Genomic DNA, 21,249 nt, shown 5'->3' on the forward strand with positions numbered 1-21,249 from the left:
TCCCATCACTCCTGGCATGAAATCTAAATTCCTCTCATTTCCTAACAAGGCTCTATATGAACTGTTTACCTCTTGTCCTCATCTTCAACCACTCTCTCCTTGCCTATTCTATGCTAGCCACACTGTCTGCCAATGTTTGTCCAACGTCACAAACACATTTCTGCTTCAAGACCTTTGTGTTTGCAGCTACTTCTGCCTGGAATAGTCTTCCTTCACATCTATACACTCCTCTTTCTCATTCCTTGGCAAACTCTGTTGAAGTGCTACTTGTGAGAGAGACCTTCCCAGTCCACTTCACCTAAAAATACCCACAAATACAAACACTCCCCACCCTCACTCCTGCACCATTCCTGTCTGCCCTTTTATCTTATTTTTCTTCATAGCACTTAACAACAAAGCTGATAATATAAGTTTGCCTACTAGAATATCTGCTCCTTGGTGGTCACAACTTTATTGTTTTGTTCACTGCAATGCCCATAGCACCTAAGCAGTGTGTGGGATATAGCAGTTGCTCAATAAATATTGTTTTTCATGCATTAAGAAATAAATAGTGCTTGGCACAGTTCCTGGGACATAGTACACAGCTATACATTTGTGATGTTAATTTTAAAAGTAAAAAAAAAAAAAGTTTAACAGAAAAGCCAAAATTCTTTAGTGACACTTCTTAAGATGTCAAAAATAAAATATCATATTTTCACTTAATTTCAATGTAAATATACAATTATCTTGTACTTACTTGGAGTTTCTTCTAAAATTTCCTGGAACTTAGTTCTCTCATAATCCACCAATTGGCGTTGAAAATGTGGTCTAAAACTCCTAATTAGAAAATTGGCCATGTCCATATTCATGAGGTCCAGGACATGGAATATTTGCCTAAAAATGTTAGAGTTAAAATAATTAGAGAGGTGATTAAGAAATTAACCTGAAATTCATTAACTTTTACCTATTTTCCAGACTGGGGAAAAATAAACATCCCCAAAATGGTTTTTAAATTCCAATTGCCATTTGGCAAAGTCATTTTTCATAGAAGGCATTAGACATGCATTCCAAATGTATTCTTAATAGCTCTCAAGAGTACTGCTTTAGCAAATATAATACTTCCAGCTGAGCCATTACATCCAGTCCTGAACTGACAGAAACACACTAAGAAGTATATACGATGAGTTTTAACAATGAGACAAAAAGGGTTCAAGAAGAAATTTTCATTTGAAAACCCCTGAAATGTTAAGGAGTCTAAATGTAGTGTATATGATTTCTATTCCTAAGGGGTTCAGAAAAAAGAAAAGAAAGGATGGAGGAATGGGGTATAGGGAAAAAAATTGTTCCTTTTAGAGTTGGGTAGCCTGGTGCTCAAATCCAGCTCTGCGGCCAGGCACAGGTTAATCTCTTTGAGCCTGTTTCCTCACCTTTGAAAGGACAGGACAAGATCAACCTTAAAGGGATGTTGTGAAGAGTCAATGAGATAATGAATGTAAAATGTAGGGGACAGTGGCACCCAGTGTGTGCTCAATAAATGACCAAGATGAACACCACAGATTTGACATTACACATGATAAGAGAATTAGAAGCAAAGAATCTACATCTGAAGAATTGCAATTCGCTAGAGCTGAGCACAACTCCAAGGATACATGAAACCCATTTTACAGGTGGGGAAAAGTGACTTCGAGAGCTTATCACCCAAGGTCATAAAGTTACCTGCTACATGCAGTTTTCCTTCTTCTACCTTTCCAATCTATACTAATAATAGAGGAATACGCAAATTGTCCGGGATGCCGTCATAGTAACAGTAACAACCGAACAACAGGCTGCATGGGGCGACCAGGCCGGCAGTGGGGTTAGTGAGGAATGACCGAATGATTGAACAGCAGGGGGCGTGGGGTGACTAGGCCAGCAGGGGGGCAGTTGCAGGCAACCAGGCTGGCAGGGGGGCAGTTGGGGGTGACCAGGCTGGCGGGGGGGGGGGGGAGGGCAGTGAGGGGTGACCAGGCCGGCAGGAGGGGGCTGTTGGGGCAATCAGGCCAGCAGGCAGGGGCAGTTAGGGGTTATCAGGCAGGCAGGCAGGGGAGCAGTTAGGAGCCAGCAGTCCCAGATTGTGAGAGGGATTGGGCCTAAACCGGCAGTCGGACACCCCCGAGGGGTCCTGAATTGGAGAGGGTGCAGGCTGGGCTGAGGGAACTACCCCTGCCCCCATGCACGAATTTCATGCACTGGGCCTCTAGTACTATAATATAAAACTTACATATCAACGTGGCCATATTCATGCACACACACAAAGAAAAGTTCCCCTCAATCGCAAAAAGTGATGCAGACTCCTCCTTCCTCTGGGCTCACAAAGAAGCTATTATCTGCAAAGCCAGATTAGATTCTCACTTCCTCGGGGAAGCTGTGGCAGGATGGTTAGATCCACAGTGTGGATTTGTGGCTGGGAGATGTGAATCTAGACGGCAACCACATTTCTCAGGCCTCCTTTAATCTAGGTGGGACCATGATACTAGTTAGTCCATACTAGAAGGTGTCACTTGTGGGCCGAGATGGTTAAACACTGGATACGCCCTCCCCAGGATCTCCTTCCCGTTTACCAGCGGAATGTAAAGGACTCTGAGGGCCCGGGCAAGGGTGGAGCCAACACAAGAGGGAACCCAGTCACCGAATGGCATGTGGAAGGTTTCCTGACCAAAACCCCTGACTTGGATTGTGACATGAAGGAGAAACAAATCTGTACTGGTTAAGTCACTGAGAATTCATGGTTGTGTCACAACAGCGAACATTACCCTAATAAAGAGACCTTTTTAGATCCCTGACTACGTCCCTGCTAGGGTCTCTATTAACCCTTCTACTTCCCCTTCCACAACACTTACCACAGTTGTAATTCCTTATTCAAGGTCTGTCTCCCCACTCAACTGTAAACTCCTTGGGGTCAGGGATTGTCTCTTTTTCTTCACTGCATCCCTAATGCCCAGCACATGCCAACTAACAAGCCTGTTAGATCATTCCATCTGAAAACTATGTACACAGCAAATGACTGACTTAAATTCTTGTTTGTTTGTTGTCCTATGGCCAAGGAGTCCTCTGAGAGGCCAGTTATTACTGTGTCCCTCAATCCCCACACTTCCCCTTGGTGTGACCTCAGAGGTACTCTGAGAAAAGGCAAGCAGCACATGTGCTAACCTCAGCAGCTCCACAATGTTGCCAGTGGCCTTTAACTTTCTGATATCGTCATCTCGCACGGGAGCACACAGCTTTCCCATTGTGCTGATGATATAGTTGGCCAGGCCTTGGATGTCAACAGCACCATGCTCAGCCTGTTGTCTAATGAGGTCCGTGTCCAAAACTTCACAGATCTGGTTGCGAAGCCGGTTTCCACTACCAGGAATCAGAAAAGAGAGAAGAATCTACACAGGGAAAGGAAAGAAAAATTAGCAGCATCATTACAGGAGTAAAGGTTGCCACTTTTTATCTCGATGTCTAGATGACCAAGCTCCCACCCCATATTTTAATGCCCTGGATGCCACAGAAGTTTATAGGAACTGGGTGGTGGATCAGACCACTCCAGTGTCTCAACCCTAAAAAGAAAGATCTAGCTTCTGAATTAAAGTTTCCCCCCCCGCCCATTCCCTGCCCCTGATTTTCATGGGAAATTACTGATTCTCTCAGAATGAAAGCAACTATTAAGGAAGCAATGTTACTGAAATAACTTCCAAAGGTTTATAGATAATCTGTGCAAAGAAAGAACAAGTTGCAGATCGTAGCTCCAAAAGAATCCACTGAAGAAGGGCAAATGGAATTCTCCCCATGGCTCCATTAGTATAACATATTCAGTTCATAGCAGACACGGTACTACACATAGCACATGGCAGGAGCACTCTGAGCCAGACTGCCTCAGTTTCCACCTCTCAAAGCTGTGTGACCCTGGGCAAGTGAGGGAACTTGGTTTCTTTACATGAAATGACAGGTTTAACTACCTCACAGTATTATGGACAGTCTACTGCTTGGCACAGAGCAAGTGTCTTGTTAATGTTGGCTAAAACTGTAACTGTCACCGTATTTAGTCCTTACAATTACCCTGAAAGGACTCAGGAAATAAGACGTAAAGAGGGAGAGGCCATAACCAAACTAAAACTATCTAACTCTAGAGTCTGTGGTCTTAATCCCTACTCTGTGCGCTAAGCATCACCCCGAGTTCCCTCCACTGCCTCTTTTCCCAGCTTCCAACCTACTCTAGGAGGTGCAGGAAAAGTCCCTCCCAGTGACTGAACTTGCTCAGTTTTTAAAGAAGAGTCTCTAATACTCTTTGGAGTACATGAAAATAGTCTTGTGGGGGAGGGGACAATTACTAATTAATACAGACAATGTCAACCTGCCTCTCTGATTTCTTCAAACAGTTTGATGGCGTGGTCATACTCAGGAGGGTCAGCATTCAGTTCCGACTCCAAGACATCCCAGTAGGCCTGGTGGACGATGCGCTTCACTCGGCTGGCCAAGCTAGAGGAATGGAATGGACTGTTTTTTAAAACGAGCATCGTTTTCCCTGTTTATAAAAGGAATATATTCATAGTAGAAATCTTAGAAAATGGAGAAAAGCAGAGAATAAAAATTAGCCATCATCCCACTATTTCCATTTTTTATGTGTTGTTTTAACAGAGAGCACCCAAGATGTACAATATTACATACTTATTTCATCATTTAATATTCTGTCGTGTTTCTCCTAGACTTTTAAAATGCTTCCTTCCTATAGCTTTCAATAAGTTCATAAAATTCTTGCCTAAGAAGATGTCAGAATTTACCTAGCTACTCTTTTACACAGATTCTTAGACTTGTTCTAGATTTTTGGGATGAGATGGCAAAGTTGCTCTTTCCTCAACAGCTGAGATTTCGTGGCACAGAACAGAACAGATTGGCCCCAACGAGACATATACTTGAAAGCCTGCCAATTTCAGCTTCCATGTCCCATTTAAAGTTAGCCAGACCAAACTGCTGAAATAGCTTCCTAGGAAAAGCTCACAATAGAATAGATGGCTGCCTTGCTTCACCCATGTCCATGTCCTAAAATAGGTGCACACTAAAATACACATCCCTCCTGAACGACACCACTTTGCAACAGCTCTGAGAACAGCCCATATTTCCCTGCCCTAGAATTACTTACCAGTCTCTACACCCCTCACCTAGGGCTGGTATAAACAATCATGATGAAGTGCGACTACCACAGAAAACCAAACGGACACACCTACTTTGGCCAGTTATCTTAAAAAATATTAAGAATTATTAGGAACAACATCCTCAGGAGCAGGAAGACTGTGATCCACATTTTATATTTTAAAAACTTGTTTACTACTGTCCTACTTCAAAACAAACAAAAAAAATTCTGAATGGAATAAAATATGTTGGCTTAAGTGATAGAGAGAATGCCTCTGGGTTTATAAATGGCACTGTGAGGTTGAAGGCTCAGTGCCATTCCCCATGAGCCAACTTTGCCTCTAAAGATGATTTATCTGTAGTCATGGCCACAAGCCTTTCTCCTCGTTGGCCCGGCCACTGAAGCCAGACAGGGTGAGAGAGGGTATAAGGGTGTGTCTGTAACTGAAGGCGGCTTGTCGTGAGGTTGAAGATGGGAGCCTATGCAGTTGTCATTCCCTCATCCAGAGGCTTCGGGGACGTCTCTTCTTAGCACGTTGGCAACTCAGCCGCATTTCCTTATTTTTCACCATGTAAACATCAGTTTTTAATAAGTCGATCTGCATATATTTCTTGTGCGTGTATTATGTCAGGTACTCTGCTAGGTAATAGGGACAGAGCAAACATGCAGACATAGTTCCTCCACTAATGGTGCTTTGGGTCCAGTGAGAAAGGCATTGAACATAATGTTATAAGGTATCTGAACAACGGGGAGGTAGAGGGGGCTACAGGAGACTTTAACAAGGGGATGTCATGTAGTCTAATGGGCTCCGGAAAGTCAGGAAAAGCTTCACCTAGGAAGTGACGTAAAAGCTGAGTTCTAAAGATTATGGGTAACATGTACCCAGAGGAATGGTTTTCAATTCAAGTATAGGACTTTGTTAGAGAACCAGATAATGTTTACTCCCATTCAACCTTATACAAGAATTTCCTACAGAGGCAGAGCTGCCTCAAACAGATTGTCAAACTGCAGCGGGAAGGCGGGGGAGGGTTGGGGGGCAGGAGGTAGGGGGGTAAGAGATCAACTAAAGGACTTGTATGCATGCATATAAGCATAACCAATGGACATAAGACACTGGGGGATAGGGGAGGCTAGGGGGACTGTCTAGGGCAGGGGGATAAAATGGACACATATGTAATACCCTTTGTAATACTTTAAGCAATAAAAAAAATAAATTAAAAAAAAAAGAATTTCCATGAATCCGTGTGAATATGTGCATGCATGCATACACACACACACACACACACACACACACACACACAATCTGCAGTACAGTTTATGCACAACAAACATCTCTAGGTTACCTGTTCTCAGGGAGGGCATCTTTTTTCAACTGAAAGTTCTCATTTACAGCAATTTCGTGAACAAGAGTCATGTTTTCTAAGTTCCTTGCTGCACCCATCACTTCGTCAAACGTTACAACCCTGGGAGGGCTTGCTGCTGAGAGAAAAGCAAAGACGGGTGAATGTTGTGGAAGAGAAGTTTTCATCCAGTGAAGCTTCCTGATGCAACTAGAGTGTAAGTTATTCCAACATATATTTTCAGGGTTTTATAAGTAAGGAGACTATATACTAAAATAGGTGGATTCCCCTGCTTAATATTTAAGACTTCAAAAATTTAAGAACTCCTTTGATAGCTTCAGTTACTGCATTGATAAATTTTTAATGTTTTGGGGGTAATCTTATTAATATAGGCTAAGTTAAATTTTAAATTAAATCATCTCATATGTGTGCCTATATCTGTATTTATTACATATAATATACAGGAAATTGATGACTACTTTTTATTTTGTAATTCATAACTCTCATTAATTTAAGCAGACTTACTATGAAATAACTGACTTTAAAACTATAATTTCTAAAAATATAGGCAGTATAGCAAAATGCTTAGGTTTGGTTCTAAATTTTGCCAATTGGTAGTTATTATTTGACATCACTGGGGCATAACTGACCTCCTCATAGGGCTGATTTGAGATAATTAAATAAGGTAATTCTGGTAAAAAAGAACACAGTAAGAACTCAATAAATGTAGGTAATTAAAATAAATCTGATAAGCTTCTTAATGTACTTCTCAGAAAGAAGTAGTAAATAATCAATCTATTTATTTCTAAAGATTGTTCTTTTAAAATTATCTAATAAATCAGGCCCTTTTGAACTCACTGTTGGAACTCTTAGCTCCTATTAACTAAAAATCACTACCTCAAATAACAGTACTGACTAGCAATATTTTGCTACCTAAGATAATATTAAGAAGAAGAGGATGAGGAGGAGGAGCAGGAGGAGGAAGAAGAGGGAATGGTGATATACGGAATTAGTAAAACCCTTCTTCAGGATTCCTAGGTACCCTTTTAAAGGCATCAACCCTGAATATAGTATAAAGAGTATGAAAAAGCACAGAAAACTGGGTGGCTGCTAGCAAATTCTTTTGCCAATTCTCTGTCCCAGTGAGAAATCTCTTTAAGGCCTAGCCATTTTGGCTAAGTGGTTAGAGCGTCGGCTTGCTAACCTAAGGGCCCCTGGTTCGATTCCAGTCAAGGGCACGTACATTGGTTACAGGCTCCTCCCTGGCCCGGGCCCTGGTTGGGGAGCATACAGGAAGCAACCAATGGATGTGTTTCTCTCACATCGATATTTCTCTCTGTCTTTCCCTCTCTCTTCCACTCTCTCTAAAAATCAATAGAAAAATATCCTCAGGTAAGGATTAAAAAAACAAACAAAAGAAATCTCCTTAAAAATGTCTGTACCCTTTGGTCCAATAATCCAATTATATCGAAAGAATTCCTGAAAAGGCTTTCTGCACCACCAAGGTACTCATAAAACACTATAACAGCAAAACAAAACAAAAAACCAATGAACTAAATGTCCAATGATAAATCAATGGTTAAATAAATATAATCATATTCACTTGATAAAGTAGTAAGTAGTCATAAAAACTATGTTTTAACAATATATTATCATGAGTAAATGCTTTAGTTATAATTCAAATGAAATGTCTATGTGAAGAATGAAGATATGACTGAGCACTTCCAGCTGTCATCTTCAGATGATATCATAGGCAATGTTTTTTCTCTATACTTATCAACTCTCCAATTTTTAAAAATGAGAATGCACAAATTGAAAATAAATACAAATGAACTAATTTTTTTGAAGTGGGCATCTGATCATATTAAACATTAGTTGCTTTTTTCTGCATTTGCTGTGTCAGCTAAAGTGTTCTATTTTCTATACAAAATGCCAACTTAAAAAAAAAAAAGACAAACACACCTGTTTATACAACTCTAGCTCCCACACACAAAAAAGGGGGAGGGAAAAGATGTCTCCCTTCAGCAGGGCCCCTCTGTTTTTCTTTTCTTTTTAAAAAATCTTTATTGTTAAAAGTATTATATATGTTCCCCTTTTCCCCCATTGACCCCTGCCCCCTGGAGCCTGCCCTCCCCCTCCAGGCCTTCACCACCCTATTGTCTGTGTCTATGGGCGAGGCCACTCTTTTAATGCTTTCTCACCCTCCGAGTGTAGTAATTCTCCTCATGGGCACTTTTCTGGGGTGATTTGCACAACAGTTTTTGAAATCAGCAGGAAACTCTTCAGATTGTTTCACTTCCTCCATGACCCTCGAATTGGGCCAACTTTTCTTTCATGTAAATCAGAAATGATCAGAAAAGACCAATTTGAATTTATCCTTGAATGTGGTCCAAGAAGTCATGTCAAGGACTGGGTTTCCACTACTGAGAAAGACAGGTGGGATGGATTTATAGTCAAACAATTGTGCTAGTACGGGTTCACTGAGCATCTTTAAACCTGAACCAAAGCAGACCAGAGACAGAGATGAAAAGAAAAAATGGGCAGGTTGTAAACTTGCGTGGCTATTTATTCCCGAGAGTCTGCACAAGGCAGCCGCGGGGCCCCCGCAGTGCTATTCCGGTAGATCTAGAAAGAAGGAAGTGTACCCTCTGATCTCAGGCCTTTCTTAGTTTTAGAACCCGGCACACAGGTCTGGACCCTTCCCTCCCCGCGCCCCCCCACCCTCCGCCCGCCCCGCCACTCCCTCCCGCACCGTCAGCTTACAGGCAGGAGAGCTGGATTTGCTGGAGGAGTCGCTTGTAAAGCTCTGCCTGGAGCACTCATAGTCACTGAGCGAAGCCATGCTTTCGGAAAACCGGGAAGAATCTGAGTCGCTCTGCTGGTCCTCACCCACACACCGCTTCTCGCCACCATTGAAGGGCATTTTGTGTCACTTGAGTGTGGGGTAAAGAGATGGTACCTGCACAGACAAACAGGCCCTGTGTCAGTAGTCTGTGGTACTTCACCCGTGGTGCGTCCGTGTCGCAGGTGTCACAGTGTTGGAAAGGCGCCCAGAAGACGGCCCCTGCTTCCCATAGCACCCCAGCCAGGCTATCACTAGGCCTCCAAGAATGCCTTCCGGAAGAGGGAACCACAGCCACAGGTGTGAGCTCACTCAAGACATCTTGGTGTGTCTGTGGACGCTCAGTAACAACAGGTCCTTAAAGCACAGAGTGCAGAACACAATCTCTGCGCCTGGGTTGCGAAATCATGGGAAGGCAGGAGTAAAAGTCTGGGGCTCCGAGGTCACACTGCCTCGGTTTGAAGCTCCTTCAGTCTTTTGTCACGTGGCCTTGAGGAAGGCACTGAACTACCTACCTCATCAGTAAAACTGGGCTGAAAGACTAATTGTAGGATTATTTGAAGATGAAATAGGACTCATGCAAAAGTGCTCTCTGACCCTGGCCGGGTGGCTGGCTCTGTTGCTTAGCGCATCATCCCATACACCCAAAAGGTTGAGGGTTTGATTTCCGATCAGGGCACATACCTAGGTTGTGGGTTCTATCCCCCAGGCAGGGCACATACGAAAGGCAGCTGGTCGATGTTTCTCTCTCTCTCTTCCCCCCACCCCTTTCCCTTCCTTTCTAAAATATCAATAAAAACATATCCTCGGGTGAGGAAAAAAAGTTCTTAGTACAACACTCAGCTGTTAGCTATTGCTATTGTTCCTATGTCTTTGTTTGAGATAAAATATTTTTGCAATCAGCCTCATTCCTTGTCTGTGAGCCTTCTGGGGAAAGGAGAAGGCTAATTAAAATCGCCAACTGCCCAGTCATTATGTTCTTCTCCATTTTCCCATGAACTGCCAGGATGTGAAGAGTCAGGCCTGGTACTTGACAATGTACAAAGCACCCACTACTACCCAATGGACAAACAAGCACAAAAAACCCTGATTCACAAGCTGGGGGAACAGACTCTGAGGAACAAGAGGACTTACTCTGCCCTAAAACTAGTCCCTTGACTCGACATTCCGTGCCTCCCAGGGCAGGGCAGCTGGGCCCAGCCACCCCTAGAAAGGAGATCCTGGGCACACGGGATGCCCAGGCGTCAGCCCAGGAGCCTGAGCCAGGCCCGTGAGAAAGCTGGCCTTCATATGAGAGTGGTGGCAGCTGACACCGAGGGGAAACCTGGGCTCGAGGAGAAAGGCATCTCAAATCCTAAGTGGACAATGGTGATAGTACGGGTTCACCGAGCGTCTTTAAACCTGAACCAGCCCACAAAATGAGGTACACAGGGCTTTCAAAGCTGCCAGAATGTGAAACCACCACTACGCATAGTATATGCGTAGAAATATAGAAATACCTGCACAGTTTCTTCAATGATTCCGTGCATATTTATTGAGTGCCTACTGTATACCAGGCACTGGGAAAAATAATAGTGAACGAAACAGACAGGGCCCTGTTCTCATGGCTCTCAAGTCCAGTGACTGAAACTGTGTGTGCCAGATGCTAGAAGACAAGAAAAGGCAAAACAAGGCATTGCTGAGGAAACATGAGAGGAGAAGCAGGCGGGGTTGGGACTTACGGGGAGTCTAGCCTTTGTTGAGAGAAATAGTGCCACTTTTCATTTCTTGGGTAGAAGAGACAAGGATGGGCCTGAAAGGGACTTGTTAAGGGTCAAAAGCCCAAAGGCATTTGCACCTGACCTCACCTAAACAAACTTCTTTAGACCTGCCACTCATAGAAATGCACCCTGGCTTGGCCCACCAATTTCGAAAACAGAAAACTACCAACTCGGAGGTGGCCTCTGAAGACCCAAGGGCAAGAAGTTGAGTGTAGCTGCCAGGAAGCTATCAGGTAGAGATATTCACCTTATCCTGGAGTCCCAAGGCCAACCACCAGGAACACAGGTTATAAAATGGCCCCGAACCCCTGCATCCTCCTTTACCCCGTGCCAACTAGATTCGACTTGAGCTTTAACTCCCATCTGCTGGGCAGGGGCGGGGAGGATAAAAGAAAAGCGTCTGCCTAATCCTTTCACTTCCACCAAACCCCAGATCCTAAAGGGAATGAATGCTTCCCTTCCCTCTAGCATTGCTCTTTGCCAATATTCTACTTCTCATTGATGGCATTTCTTGAAAATGCTACCTCCTCCAGGAAGCCTTCCCTCTACTCCCTGACCAGACCAAGGGCACTCTTCTTTATACATCTTCCCGTATCTCCATGAGAGTGCTTAGTCCCTCGTACAGTGGTTTTCCTCCCATGGCTACTTCCAACTCTCCTTCATAAGGCAGGGGCTGTGGCTCATCCGTGCCAGGGCCAAGTATGTGACAAGTATTCATTCAGCGTCAGCTGAATTGGAGTCACTGAATCCCATGTGGTGCAGCTTCAACCAGAACATTTGCAAACTGATATCAGGACACATTTACAGGCCTGGTGCTGCCGAAGTTCAAGCACCAGAATAGAGAACCTACACCAAAAGCTACCTTACTAGGTTTAAGACTTAACATTCCCTGGTCCTTATCACACTCTTATTTGAATATTTTAAACTTTGTTTCACTCTCCTCCCCCCAAGTCATTCCACTGTAACAATTGTGCCATGTATCGGCCTGCTCTTATTTCTCTTCACTTTGGCTGTTTTTTCCAAGTAAAGGTGAATAAAAGCTTCCATCCACTGGAATTTATAAGTAGGTTCATTCATATATTAATCCATTGGATTTATTTAACCATAAATTCATCCATTAGCATTTATGAACGGTCCATTTTTTTTTCTATTCCAGCTGAACAGCACACTTCATAGGTTTTTAAATTGTGTTTGACAAAGCAGCAAAGTATAAAGATTTAAAAAAGTAAAGACCTAGCCCTGGCTGGTGTGGCTCAGTTAGTTGGGTGTCGTTCTGTGCACCAAAGGGTTGCTGGTTTGAATCCTGATCAGGGCACATGCCCAGATTACAGGCTCAATCCCCCAGTGGGGGGCATGGCTTGCAGGAGGAAGCCGATTGACGTTGCCCTTTCACATCAATGTTTCTCTCACTCCCTTTCTCTCTAAAAATCAACGAACTGTTGATTTAAAAATAAATAAATGAACAAAAAGTTTAAAAAATAAAAGATCTAAGTTAGAAGTTGGAAGTTGAGGATATGAGGCCTGGTCTGTCATTAATTTCCTGTGTGACTTTCCGCACATCACATCTGCTCTCTTCACCTCGTTTTTCTGAGGGGGTGAACTTATACCAGGTATAAGTTCCCTTTCAGTGAGGAATTGCTAAAATGCTATAAACCCAGAGTTCCATGAGGCATCACTAGAAGTTCTGAGAAATTAAATGTGCTCATGGCAGAGTTAATAACATGCACCTATGCTTTCTTCCAACATTTCACTGAAGGTAGAGTTCCTGGCACAGGGAATGGAACAGACAATTTAAAAGCTTCAAAATGTTTAGAAAACTGTTTATGTGGCAGAAGCCTCCCCTGACACTGGCTTTAGTGGATCTAAGCAGAAACTTTTCTTTGAAGCCAACATGTCCATCATTACTTTATTAGGAAATTGCCTGTTTCCTCATGTAGGCATGCTAATACTACCTAGCTCGTAGAGTTGGTGTGGGATTTCATTTAGTCAATGTATGGAGAGATTTTGGAACCGTGTCTGACACAGTGTAAACAGGATACAGATGTTTGCTATTATTAGTATTATTTACTTTTCCTTGTTGTTATTGCCATTATTTTAGACATTAAAAACTCTAGCGGGAAGAACAGTTTTATCCCAGGATGATAAAAGCATGTCCCCCTACAGGAGGGGTGGGGAGCCATTTTCCTGACAAGTGCCCCTTGGATATTCATAACATCATTCAGGGGCCACACAAAATTGTCAACTTAAAAATAAGCCTGCTATATTTAGTCAAACATTCAATTAACTCACCCCTAATGCCTTGGCAGGGCCAGACCAAATGACTTCTTGGCCATACACAACCCGTGGGTCAGACGTTCCCTACTCCTGCCTTACAGATAAAGAAGGCTGGTAGTTAACCTAGGACAGAACTCCTGCACAAAAGCCAAAAAAAAAAAAAAAAAAAAGCAAGGGGCTGTCCTGGTGTAAATGGTCTTCTGTAGTAAGTTCCTTCACATCTGTTCTTACTTTTCTTGGTCTTGGGTTTCCATGTAAGTCATCTGGGGACAGTGCTACTTGACTCAAACAACAAAAAAAACACTGAGGGTAATTAGATTGCTTTGAAAACTATTTTGGATCCTCTCTTAGAACAAGTGATAATAAAACCAGGCTGATTCTTTGAGAAAGGCGGTGCTTCTCATACCCAGAAACTTAGACCTTCAACACTGCAACTCACAAGCAAACCACACAACTTTTCTGGGACAATGCATCTCAAGCCTGCAGAATTTACTGACGGCCAAAGGTAAAGTCAAAAGTGAAAACAGAAGATCACTCCAAGCAAAGCTCCCAATACTACAGTGGGTCACTATTCAAAGAGGATCACGTTTTTTATTGCAAGTGTCCCATATTTAATAATAATAAATGCAATATTCTATCATTCCTTCCAAGGCCAAAGACTGGGATATAGCAGACACTTAGTATTTCTTGTTGAATGAATAGATGGATGAACGAATGACAGAATGACCACTGATATTTTAGGGAGGAAGGAATGGGTACAGGAACCTGAAGGGGTTAGTCCCATGTTTCATAACAGATGGAGGGAAGACAGGTTTTCATTGTTGTGAAGATAATTTCAATAGTCAAGTACTTGTAAATAGTAATAGATTATCTATTATTATTTTATTTTTACTAAAAAAAGTTATGAATTACGAAAATGTCAATGTCATAAAAACAAAGAAAGGGTAGACTATGTTCCAGATGAAAAGATACTTTACAGTGAGTGCCACAGATGATCCTGCACTGGATTTTGCACCAGAGGGGGTTGGAGCGGGGGGGGGGGGGGGGGGGGGAGGACATTATTGGATCAATTGAGAACATTCTTTTTTTTTTTTTAAATATATTTTATTGATTTTTTTACAGAGAGGAAGGGAGAGAGATAGAGAGTTAGAAACATCGATGAGAGAAAAACATGGATCAGATGCCTCCTGCACATCTACTGGGGATGTGCCCGCAACCCAGGTACATGCCCTTGACTGGAATCGAACCTGGGACCTTTCAGTCCGCAGGACGACGCTCTATCCACTGAGCCAAACCGGTTTTGGCCTTTTCTTTTTTTCTTTCTTTCTTTTTTTTTTTTTTTTTTTTGAGAACATTCTTATAATCCTTGAATCTACCTCTGTATCACAGCATTAAATTCACAGAAGTTGATAAATGTACTGTGAGTATGTATTTAGGAATAAAAGGACATAATGTATGCAACTTTCTCTCAAATTATTCAAATGAGAGAAAGAGAAACAAAACATATGGAGCAAAATGTTAATAGGTGAATATAAGTAAAAGGTAGACAATAGGGAGTTCCTTGTATTATTCTTGCAACTTTTTCTATAAGTTTGAAATTATTTTTGAGCAAAAGGTTAAAAAAGAAGAAAAAAGTACTAAACTGAAACTTCAACTCTAATTCAAAACAGTCCAATCTCCTGCAGATTTTAGATTTTGATTGTTCCCACCACTGTGATAGCTTAGATACCACTCTACTACGAAAGTCCTTTTATCCAGTCAAACTTGTCCCAGTGTCCTTCTTGAAAAGTGGCAGAGAATAAAACAGGAAATAGGCCAGAGCCCTTACAGAGAGGAAAAATAAATCACCCTTTTTAAGAGTCCTTGCCATGTGGTTTTCCTTTTCCTAAGAAGTCTCCTGGCGGTGGTTTACAATCCATCTGTGATCTGGCTTCTGCCCACCTCATCCTGGTACCACTCCCGGGCTAACCCTTCCTGCTCCAGACACAATGGTCTCCTTTAGGTTCCTCGGACAAGCCAAAATTCCTACTTTAGAGCACTTGCACCTGCTATTCCCTCCTCCTAGGATGCTCTTCTCCCTGAGCATAGGATTGGCCCCTTGTCATTCAGATTTAAAACTAAATGTTACAACTTCAAAGTCAGTTTCCCTGATATCCCACTCAATCCATCTAAATTAGCCGTCCTAGGACAGATAGAGAGCTCAATGAGTATCATTGAAGAACAATTGAGCCACACCTCTATTCATAAGACGCCTTGGGATTTCCTTCTCTTTGGCCTCACTCACATTACTTATATTCTCATTATGTGGTCACTGAAAGTACTATAGTTGTTTCTGCATTTCTGTTTCCCCACTACATTTTAAGCAGCTTGCAGGAAGAAGCTATCTCCACTCTCTAATTCCCAGTGCCTTAGAAATGTGTTGAATTTATAAGGCACCAATAATTCAATACTCATTGGTAGCAAATAATAACAAGGCTAATGGTTATTAAGTGCTTATTTTAACCCAGCCCCCATGAAAAGTGCTTGAAATGTTTTATCTCCCTGAATCTTTATTGTAGCCAAGGTACTTCTATTATCCCCATCTATAATAATAAAAGGGTAATATGGAAATCAACCAATTGGCCAAACAGCAGAACGACTGTCCGGGTGACCACACTATGACAGGCACTGGTGTCAGGCCAACCAAGGCAGATGCGATTGGTTGGGGAGCCCGCCACCGCCCCACAATCGCCCTGCAGAGGGAGGCCCAGGCCACTGGCCGGTAGGGTGATCCATGGGAGGGGAGAGTCCACGATCACCCCAAAGAGGGAGGCCCAGGCCACCCTCTGCAGGGCGATGGGTCAGGGGGCTCTGTGATCCATCGCCCTGCAGAGGGAGGCCCAGGCCACCAGCTGGGGTGCTGCAGCGGGTGGACAGGGCCTCCCTCTGCGGGAGGGATGGATCACGGAGCCCCCACCATGGGGAGGCCCAGAGTACCCAGCAGGTGGCGCTGAGATGGGTGGGTGGGGCCTCCCTTGCACAGCGATCTATTGATCTATCACGGGGCTCCAGGACTGCAAGAGAGTGCAGGCTGGGCTGAGGAAGACACACGCACACACACACACACACACACACACACACACACACAGCACAAATTTCGTGCACCTGGCCTCTAGTTTTATACATAAGAACCTAAGGCTCAGAGAGGTTAAATGACCTGCCCAAGGGTTCACAGCAGCAGCAGCACAACTCAAATCCAGGTAGTGGATCCTAAAGCCCATGCTTCTATCACTCTAGGACAGCTGGAGAAAAGCAGGTGTGCTGCTCATTCTTTCCACTCCCATTCTGCCAAAATCGATCTACCTATCACCACGTGAACATGTTCACATGTGGTAGCAAGCTGACCTTACCCCAGGGTGGCTGCTCAAGTGCTATGCGGTGAAGGGCATCACTGAATGCGTCTATTGTCCAAAATAACTCTAACCTCCCCACTAGACTGACCAAAAATCCTCTATTAGGGAATCATTCTTTAAGCACGGCAAAATCCCTAGTTAAAATGCAAATATCAAAAGGGTTAACTGCTTTCAACGAGTGGAAGCCAACAAGATTTTGAAGTGAATTGTTCAGATTATCCAGCCGTGCCCTGAGGAATGAAACCCATCTACCTAAGGTTGTCATAGAAAAGAGAAATTTCAAGAAACATCTAGTGGATATCATCTTTGAAGGCCCAATCAAGGTCAGGTGCCAGGACAAACATCCACATATGAGTAGTAAAGGGGAAGGCGTCAGAGAGTAAAGTTGCAGATGGTGTGGAAAATCTCCATCTTCTGCAAAATGCTGCTTTTGGACCAATCCCAAAGAGCGGCTCTAAAAAGTATCCATCCTCAGCAAAGCAAAAACCACAGAGCGGAGGGATAGGTGCTTGCTCCATTCAGCTAGCAGTGGTTCTCAAACTTCTGGCCCTTTAGCACAGTTCTTCATGTTGTGACCCAACCATAAAATTATTTTCGTTGCTACTTCATAACTGTAATGTTGCTACTGTTATGAATCGTAATGTAAATATCTGATATGCAGGATGGTCTTAGGCGACCCCTGTGAAAGGGTCATTCGACCGCCAAAGGGGTCGCGACCCACAGGTTGAGAACCGCTGATGGAGAATACCCGTCTTCACCAAATTAGAGACAACAAAGAGCCAGATAAAAGACAACAAGCCAGTCATTGTCTAAAACAGCAGATGTTCACACTACGAATAACATGACAGCATCAGGGAGGAGGATTTCTAGGCACTTTTCATCCTTGAAAACCCTGCTCCTCCCACCACCCCCCCCCCCCCCCCCCCCCGCCCAGTTTTGGTACCTGTGCCCTCTGGGGCCTTCCCCTCCTCCTCCCTCCCTCCTCCTCCCCCCTTCCTCCCCCCCACCCCCCCTCCAATGGCAAGGAAGCCGCTTCCACACATGACTGGGTATCTTTAGCCCTGGGCCACTTCAAGTCAGGCCACCTCTGTGGGCTGCCAGGGTGCTGTATGAAATCCCTGGAGGCAAGAGGAAAAGAAAGGCAGGGAGCCTCCTGAAGTGGCACACACGGCCATAACCTCATTATGGCTGGCAGGTAGCAAAGGGCAAGGTCTCTGGGCTGGAGATCACGAGACCACGGGGATCTTGGGGGACTGGTGGGCCCACTGGGGACAAGGACAATTTGTCTCGTTTCTTCAAAATAAAAGCAACAGGGCAGCCATCCAAGGCAATATTTCCCAAACTTCAGTCATTGGGGTACCGCTCTACACACGGTTCCACGTTGCCACCCTCCCCCATACACTCATTTATCCATCACTTCTCTTTATCCTCAGCAGGTTTTTGCATTTAAACACATCCAGTTGCAAAGGAAACTTTATATCACTGTGAAACCGCTCATTTGAGGGAACAGCTTTTCCTAATACTCAAGAAAACACATAACCACGTCTGTCCGCGTGCCATCTCAAATCACCACTGTTAACCCCCGAGGTGCCACCGAGAGGGGCAGCTTTGGGAAGCACAGGCCATCCAGGAGGGGCCAGGGGTTGGACTCCGGGCATGAAAGGCACTCCGCCTCTTTCCCCTAAGGAGGGTAACCTCGAGGGACGCACTGGAGTGTGCACAGGCTGCCCCACACCCACCCCCCCAAAACATCCCCCACCCCCATCACACACACGTCCCCCGGCAGCACGTTTCCTGTCAAAACAAACCCTTGGGGGAGGGGACGGCGGAGGGCGAGCCGAGTGCCAGGGAAACCCCGGCAACAAACCCTAAACAGACACTGCGGGCCCCGCCTGGCCCTCACCGCGGCTCGGTTCGCTCGCTCCAGCCGGGCCGGGGGTCGCAGGCGAGAGGGTGTCCCTTCCCGGAGCCCAGATGGTGGGAAGCGGCTGGCAGGGCGGTCGCTGGCTCGGGCCCAGCTAGATGTACACAGCGGCCCAGCCGCAGCGACCCGGCCGCCTCCGGGGCCCGACGCCCGCGACCACCCGGACACCCGACGGGGCTCCTCGGCGCCCGCGCCCCGCTCCCACGCGGGACGGCGGTTCGAGGTCAAGCAAGAGGATTCGGGGCAGCAAGAAACCGGGCTTTATCGCGCCTGGCCCTGGCGGCCCAGGACTGAGTTCTAACGCGGGGCAAAAAGCTCCGGGCTGCCCCACGCCAACATGTCCCCCCTCCGCCGGCCTGGGCCCCGCACCTCGGAGCCGGCGACCCTCCCCCGGGGTGTATACGCACCCGGCCGGCGCGGAGACGGCGGAGGAGAAGGGCGACTGAGTGAGCCCGAGTCGAGGGTCTCCGGGTGTCCCCGCACCCAGCACGGCACAAGCACTGGAAAACTCGCCAGTCCAACCACCCCCAGCCTCCCCGACCCCACCCCCCACGCGGTATTTAAAGGGCCGGGACGGACTCTAACGAGGCAGCCACGGCGTGACCATAACCGAACCGAGAGTAGGGGGGAAACAGCACGGGGGAGAGGGGAATCCAGGGCACTCCCGGCTCCGCCAGCAGGACTCTGACAGATCTCCAACTACAGGACACGTTCGCGCACGTTCGGACGAAAGTAGCTGAGGAGAGCTTGGACTGAAGGTGTTTTTGATGCATGAGGGAACGCCATCTCCCCCCGCGTCCTAGGAGTGGTGCAGTCCGGGGGCTCCGAGGGGCGGGGAGAAAAGTGTTTACGGAACTGGGGCAGCAGTGCTGCCCGGAGCGGCCTGCGCCGGGGGCGGGGCCTGTCAGGGCCTAAGGGGCGGGGCCGAGATGGGTGCGCTGAACTGGGGGCGAAGCGGGGAGCTGGGGCCGCGGCGAGGGCACAGGCCGATCGGCTCGTAGAAGCGCTGGACTGACCCCCTTAGGAGCCCGGGTGCGCACCAGCGTGCGGACATTGCTGCCAGTGGGTGGAACTTTTACTACCCAGACACCCCTCATTTAGCCGGGACGATCCAGATTAGGTGCTCGCTGTCACACCGTGGACACAGAGACAGCCCAAATGCCTACGTGGCTAGTGTGTTTCCACGCACGTCAGCAACCAACAGTGTCACCCACGTTTGTGTCTGCACCTCCACATAAACACGGGTCCAGATTTGCATATGGCTGGACTAGACGATTAGCTCCTGGGAGTCACACCCAGCCGGGCTCTCTCTGAAGAGTACACTTGTGTGCAGGCAAAAGATAAAGCATCTTACTTCCTCTAGGGTTTTTGGCAGCACCTAGTTCTATGTCCGGGAGACGTTTCGACACTGGTTAATGTAAATAAGCAGGGCCAGCATGGGCTCTGTGCAGGCAGGCCAGCTGCTCAGCTCTTGTGGGCATGCTTCAGGGTGTTCAGAAACACCCGCCCCCCGCCCCCCCCACCCCCACCCCATCTCACGCACACATGAAAACCACTCTGTCTTCTGCCAGGTATAAGCTGGTGTTATTTAGGAGATAGTTTCATGCAGGGATGTAAATGAATTTTATATAGACTAAAGTATTTTCATTTAGTGCTGAAATCATATCTGGGTCCTGGAGGCAAAATTGGTTCTAGAAACAAACCAGACAGGCAACATTTTAAAGGAGGGTAGAAAGCCAGTTATCCTAGATCAGTGGTCAGCAAACCGAGGCTCACAAGCCACAGGCGGCTCTTTGGCCCCTTGAGTGTGGCCCTTCCACAAAATACCATATGCGGGCGAGCACGTACAGTGAGACTGAATCTTCGTGGCCCATGCACAGAAGTCGGTTTGCGGAAAGGAGATAGATGAAACAAGTATACAAGAGGAGTGTGGATGGGAGAGTTGGAAGGGGTCGACCTCAGCGAACGTACCTCAATCAGATTGAGGACGTTTTTAGCTAAGGCCAGCTTAGGAGTACCCTAATTAAGTTAATAACAATGTACCTACCTATATTGTTTAATTTTAAAAAATTTGGCTCTCAAAAGAAATTTCAATCGTTGTACTGTTGATATTTGGCTCTGTTGACTAATGAGTTTGCCGACCACTGTCCTAGATGGAATAATTCAGTGTTACAATAAGGACTCGTCTAGGATTCAAACCCTGGCTCTGATATTTACTACCCAGGTGATCTTGGTCAGTGGGGATAACAATGATAACTGCCTCATTGGGTTCTTGTGAGGAGAAAATGAAATAAAACATGTGAAGTGGTTAGGGCTGTAGAGAGTAAGCACTCCATTAGTGTTAGTTATTGAAACTATTTGACAAACCACTCTGAACAAACTTCTCTGGTGATCTGCAGAAAGCTGTATTTGTGTCTCCTGATACCATTCTCTCCTCCCTTCTCTAAAAATATACAACTTGATACAAATCAAGAGATTAAAGAGAAAATGCCGTTGCCACCCAGGTTCTTTCATGCGCTTGTTTATACAGGTTGCTGGAATCAGCAGTCAGGATAATAGACGCCTCCAATTTCAATTCTTGCC

General features: G+C 45.5%; 1 protein-coding gene across 4 annotated transcripts in view; it reads right to left on the reverse strand.

The window, feature by feature from the left end:
* The window catches only part of TCP11L2 (t-complex 11 like 2), a 39,829-nt gene extending 20,600 nt beyond the window's left edge, over positions 1–19,229 (reverse strand). For 2 of the 4 annotated variants that reach the window (XM_059681763.1, XM_059681766.1), the window contains exons 1-6: positions 19,074–19,229; positions 9,238–9,433; positions 6,478–6,613; positions 4,362–4,482; positions 3,169–3,392; positions 737–873 (exon numbers count right to left, since the gene is read on the reverse strand). In XM_059681763.1, the coding sequence (XP_059537746.1) occupies positions 737–873; positions 3,169–3,392; positions 4,362–4,482; positions 6,478–6,613; positions 9,238–9,397 (778 nt within the window). In that variant the 5' untranslated portion in view covers positions 9,398–9,433; positions 19,074–19,229. Of the gene's footprint in view, positions 1–736; positions 874–3,168; positions 3,393–4,361; positions 4,483–6,477; positions 6,614–8,675; positions 8,898–9,237; positions 9,434–19,073 lie in introns of those variants that run through there. The other 2 variants (XM_059681764.1, XM_059681765.1) reach the window with 2 other exon arrangements.
* Between the last annotated feature and the right edge of the window lie 2,020 nt (positions 19,230–21,249).

This window comes from Myotis daubentonii, chromosome 2, assembly GCF_963259705.1.
Source record: "Myotis daubentonii chromosome 2, mMyoDau2.1, whole genome shotgun sequence".
Lineage (NCBI taxonomy): Eukaryota > Metazoa > Chordata > Mammalia > Chiroptera > Vespertilionidae > Myotis > Myotis daubentonii.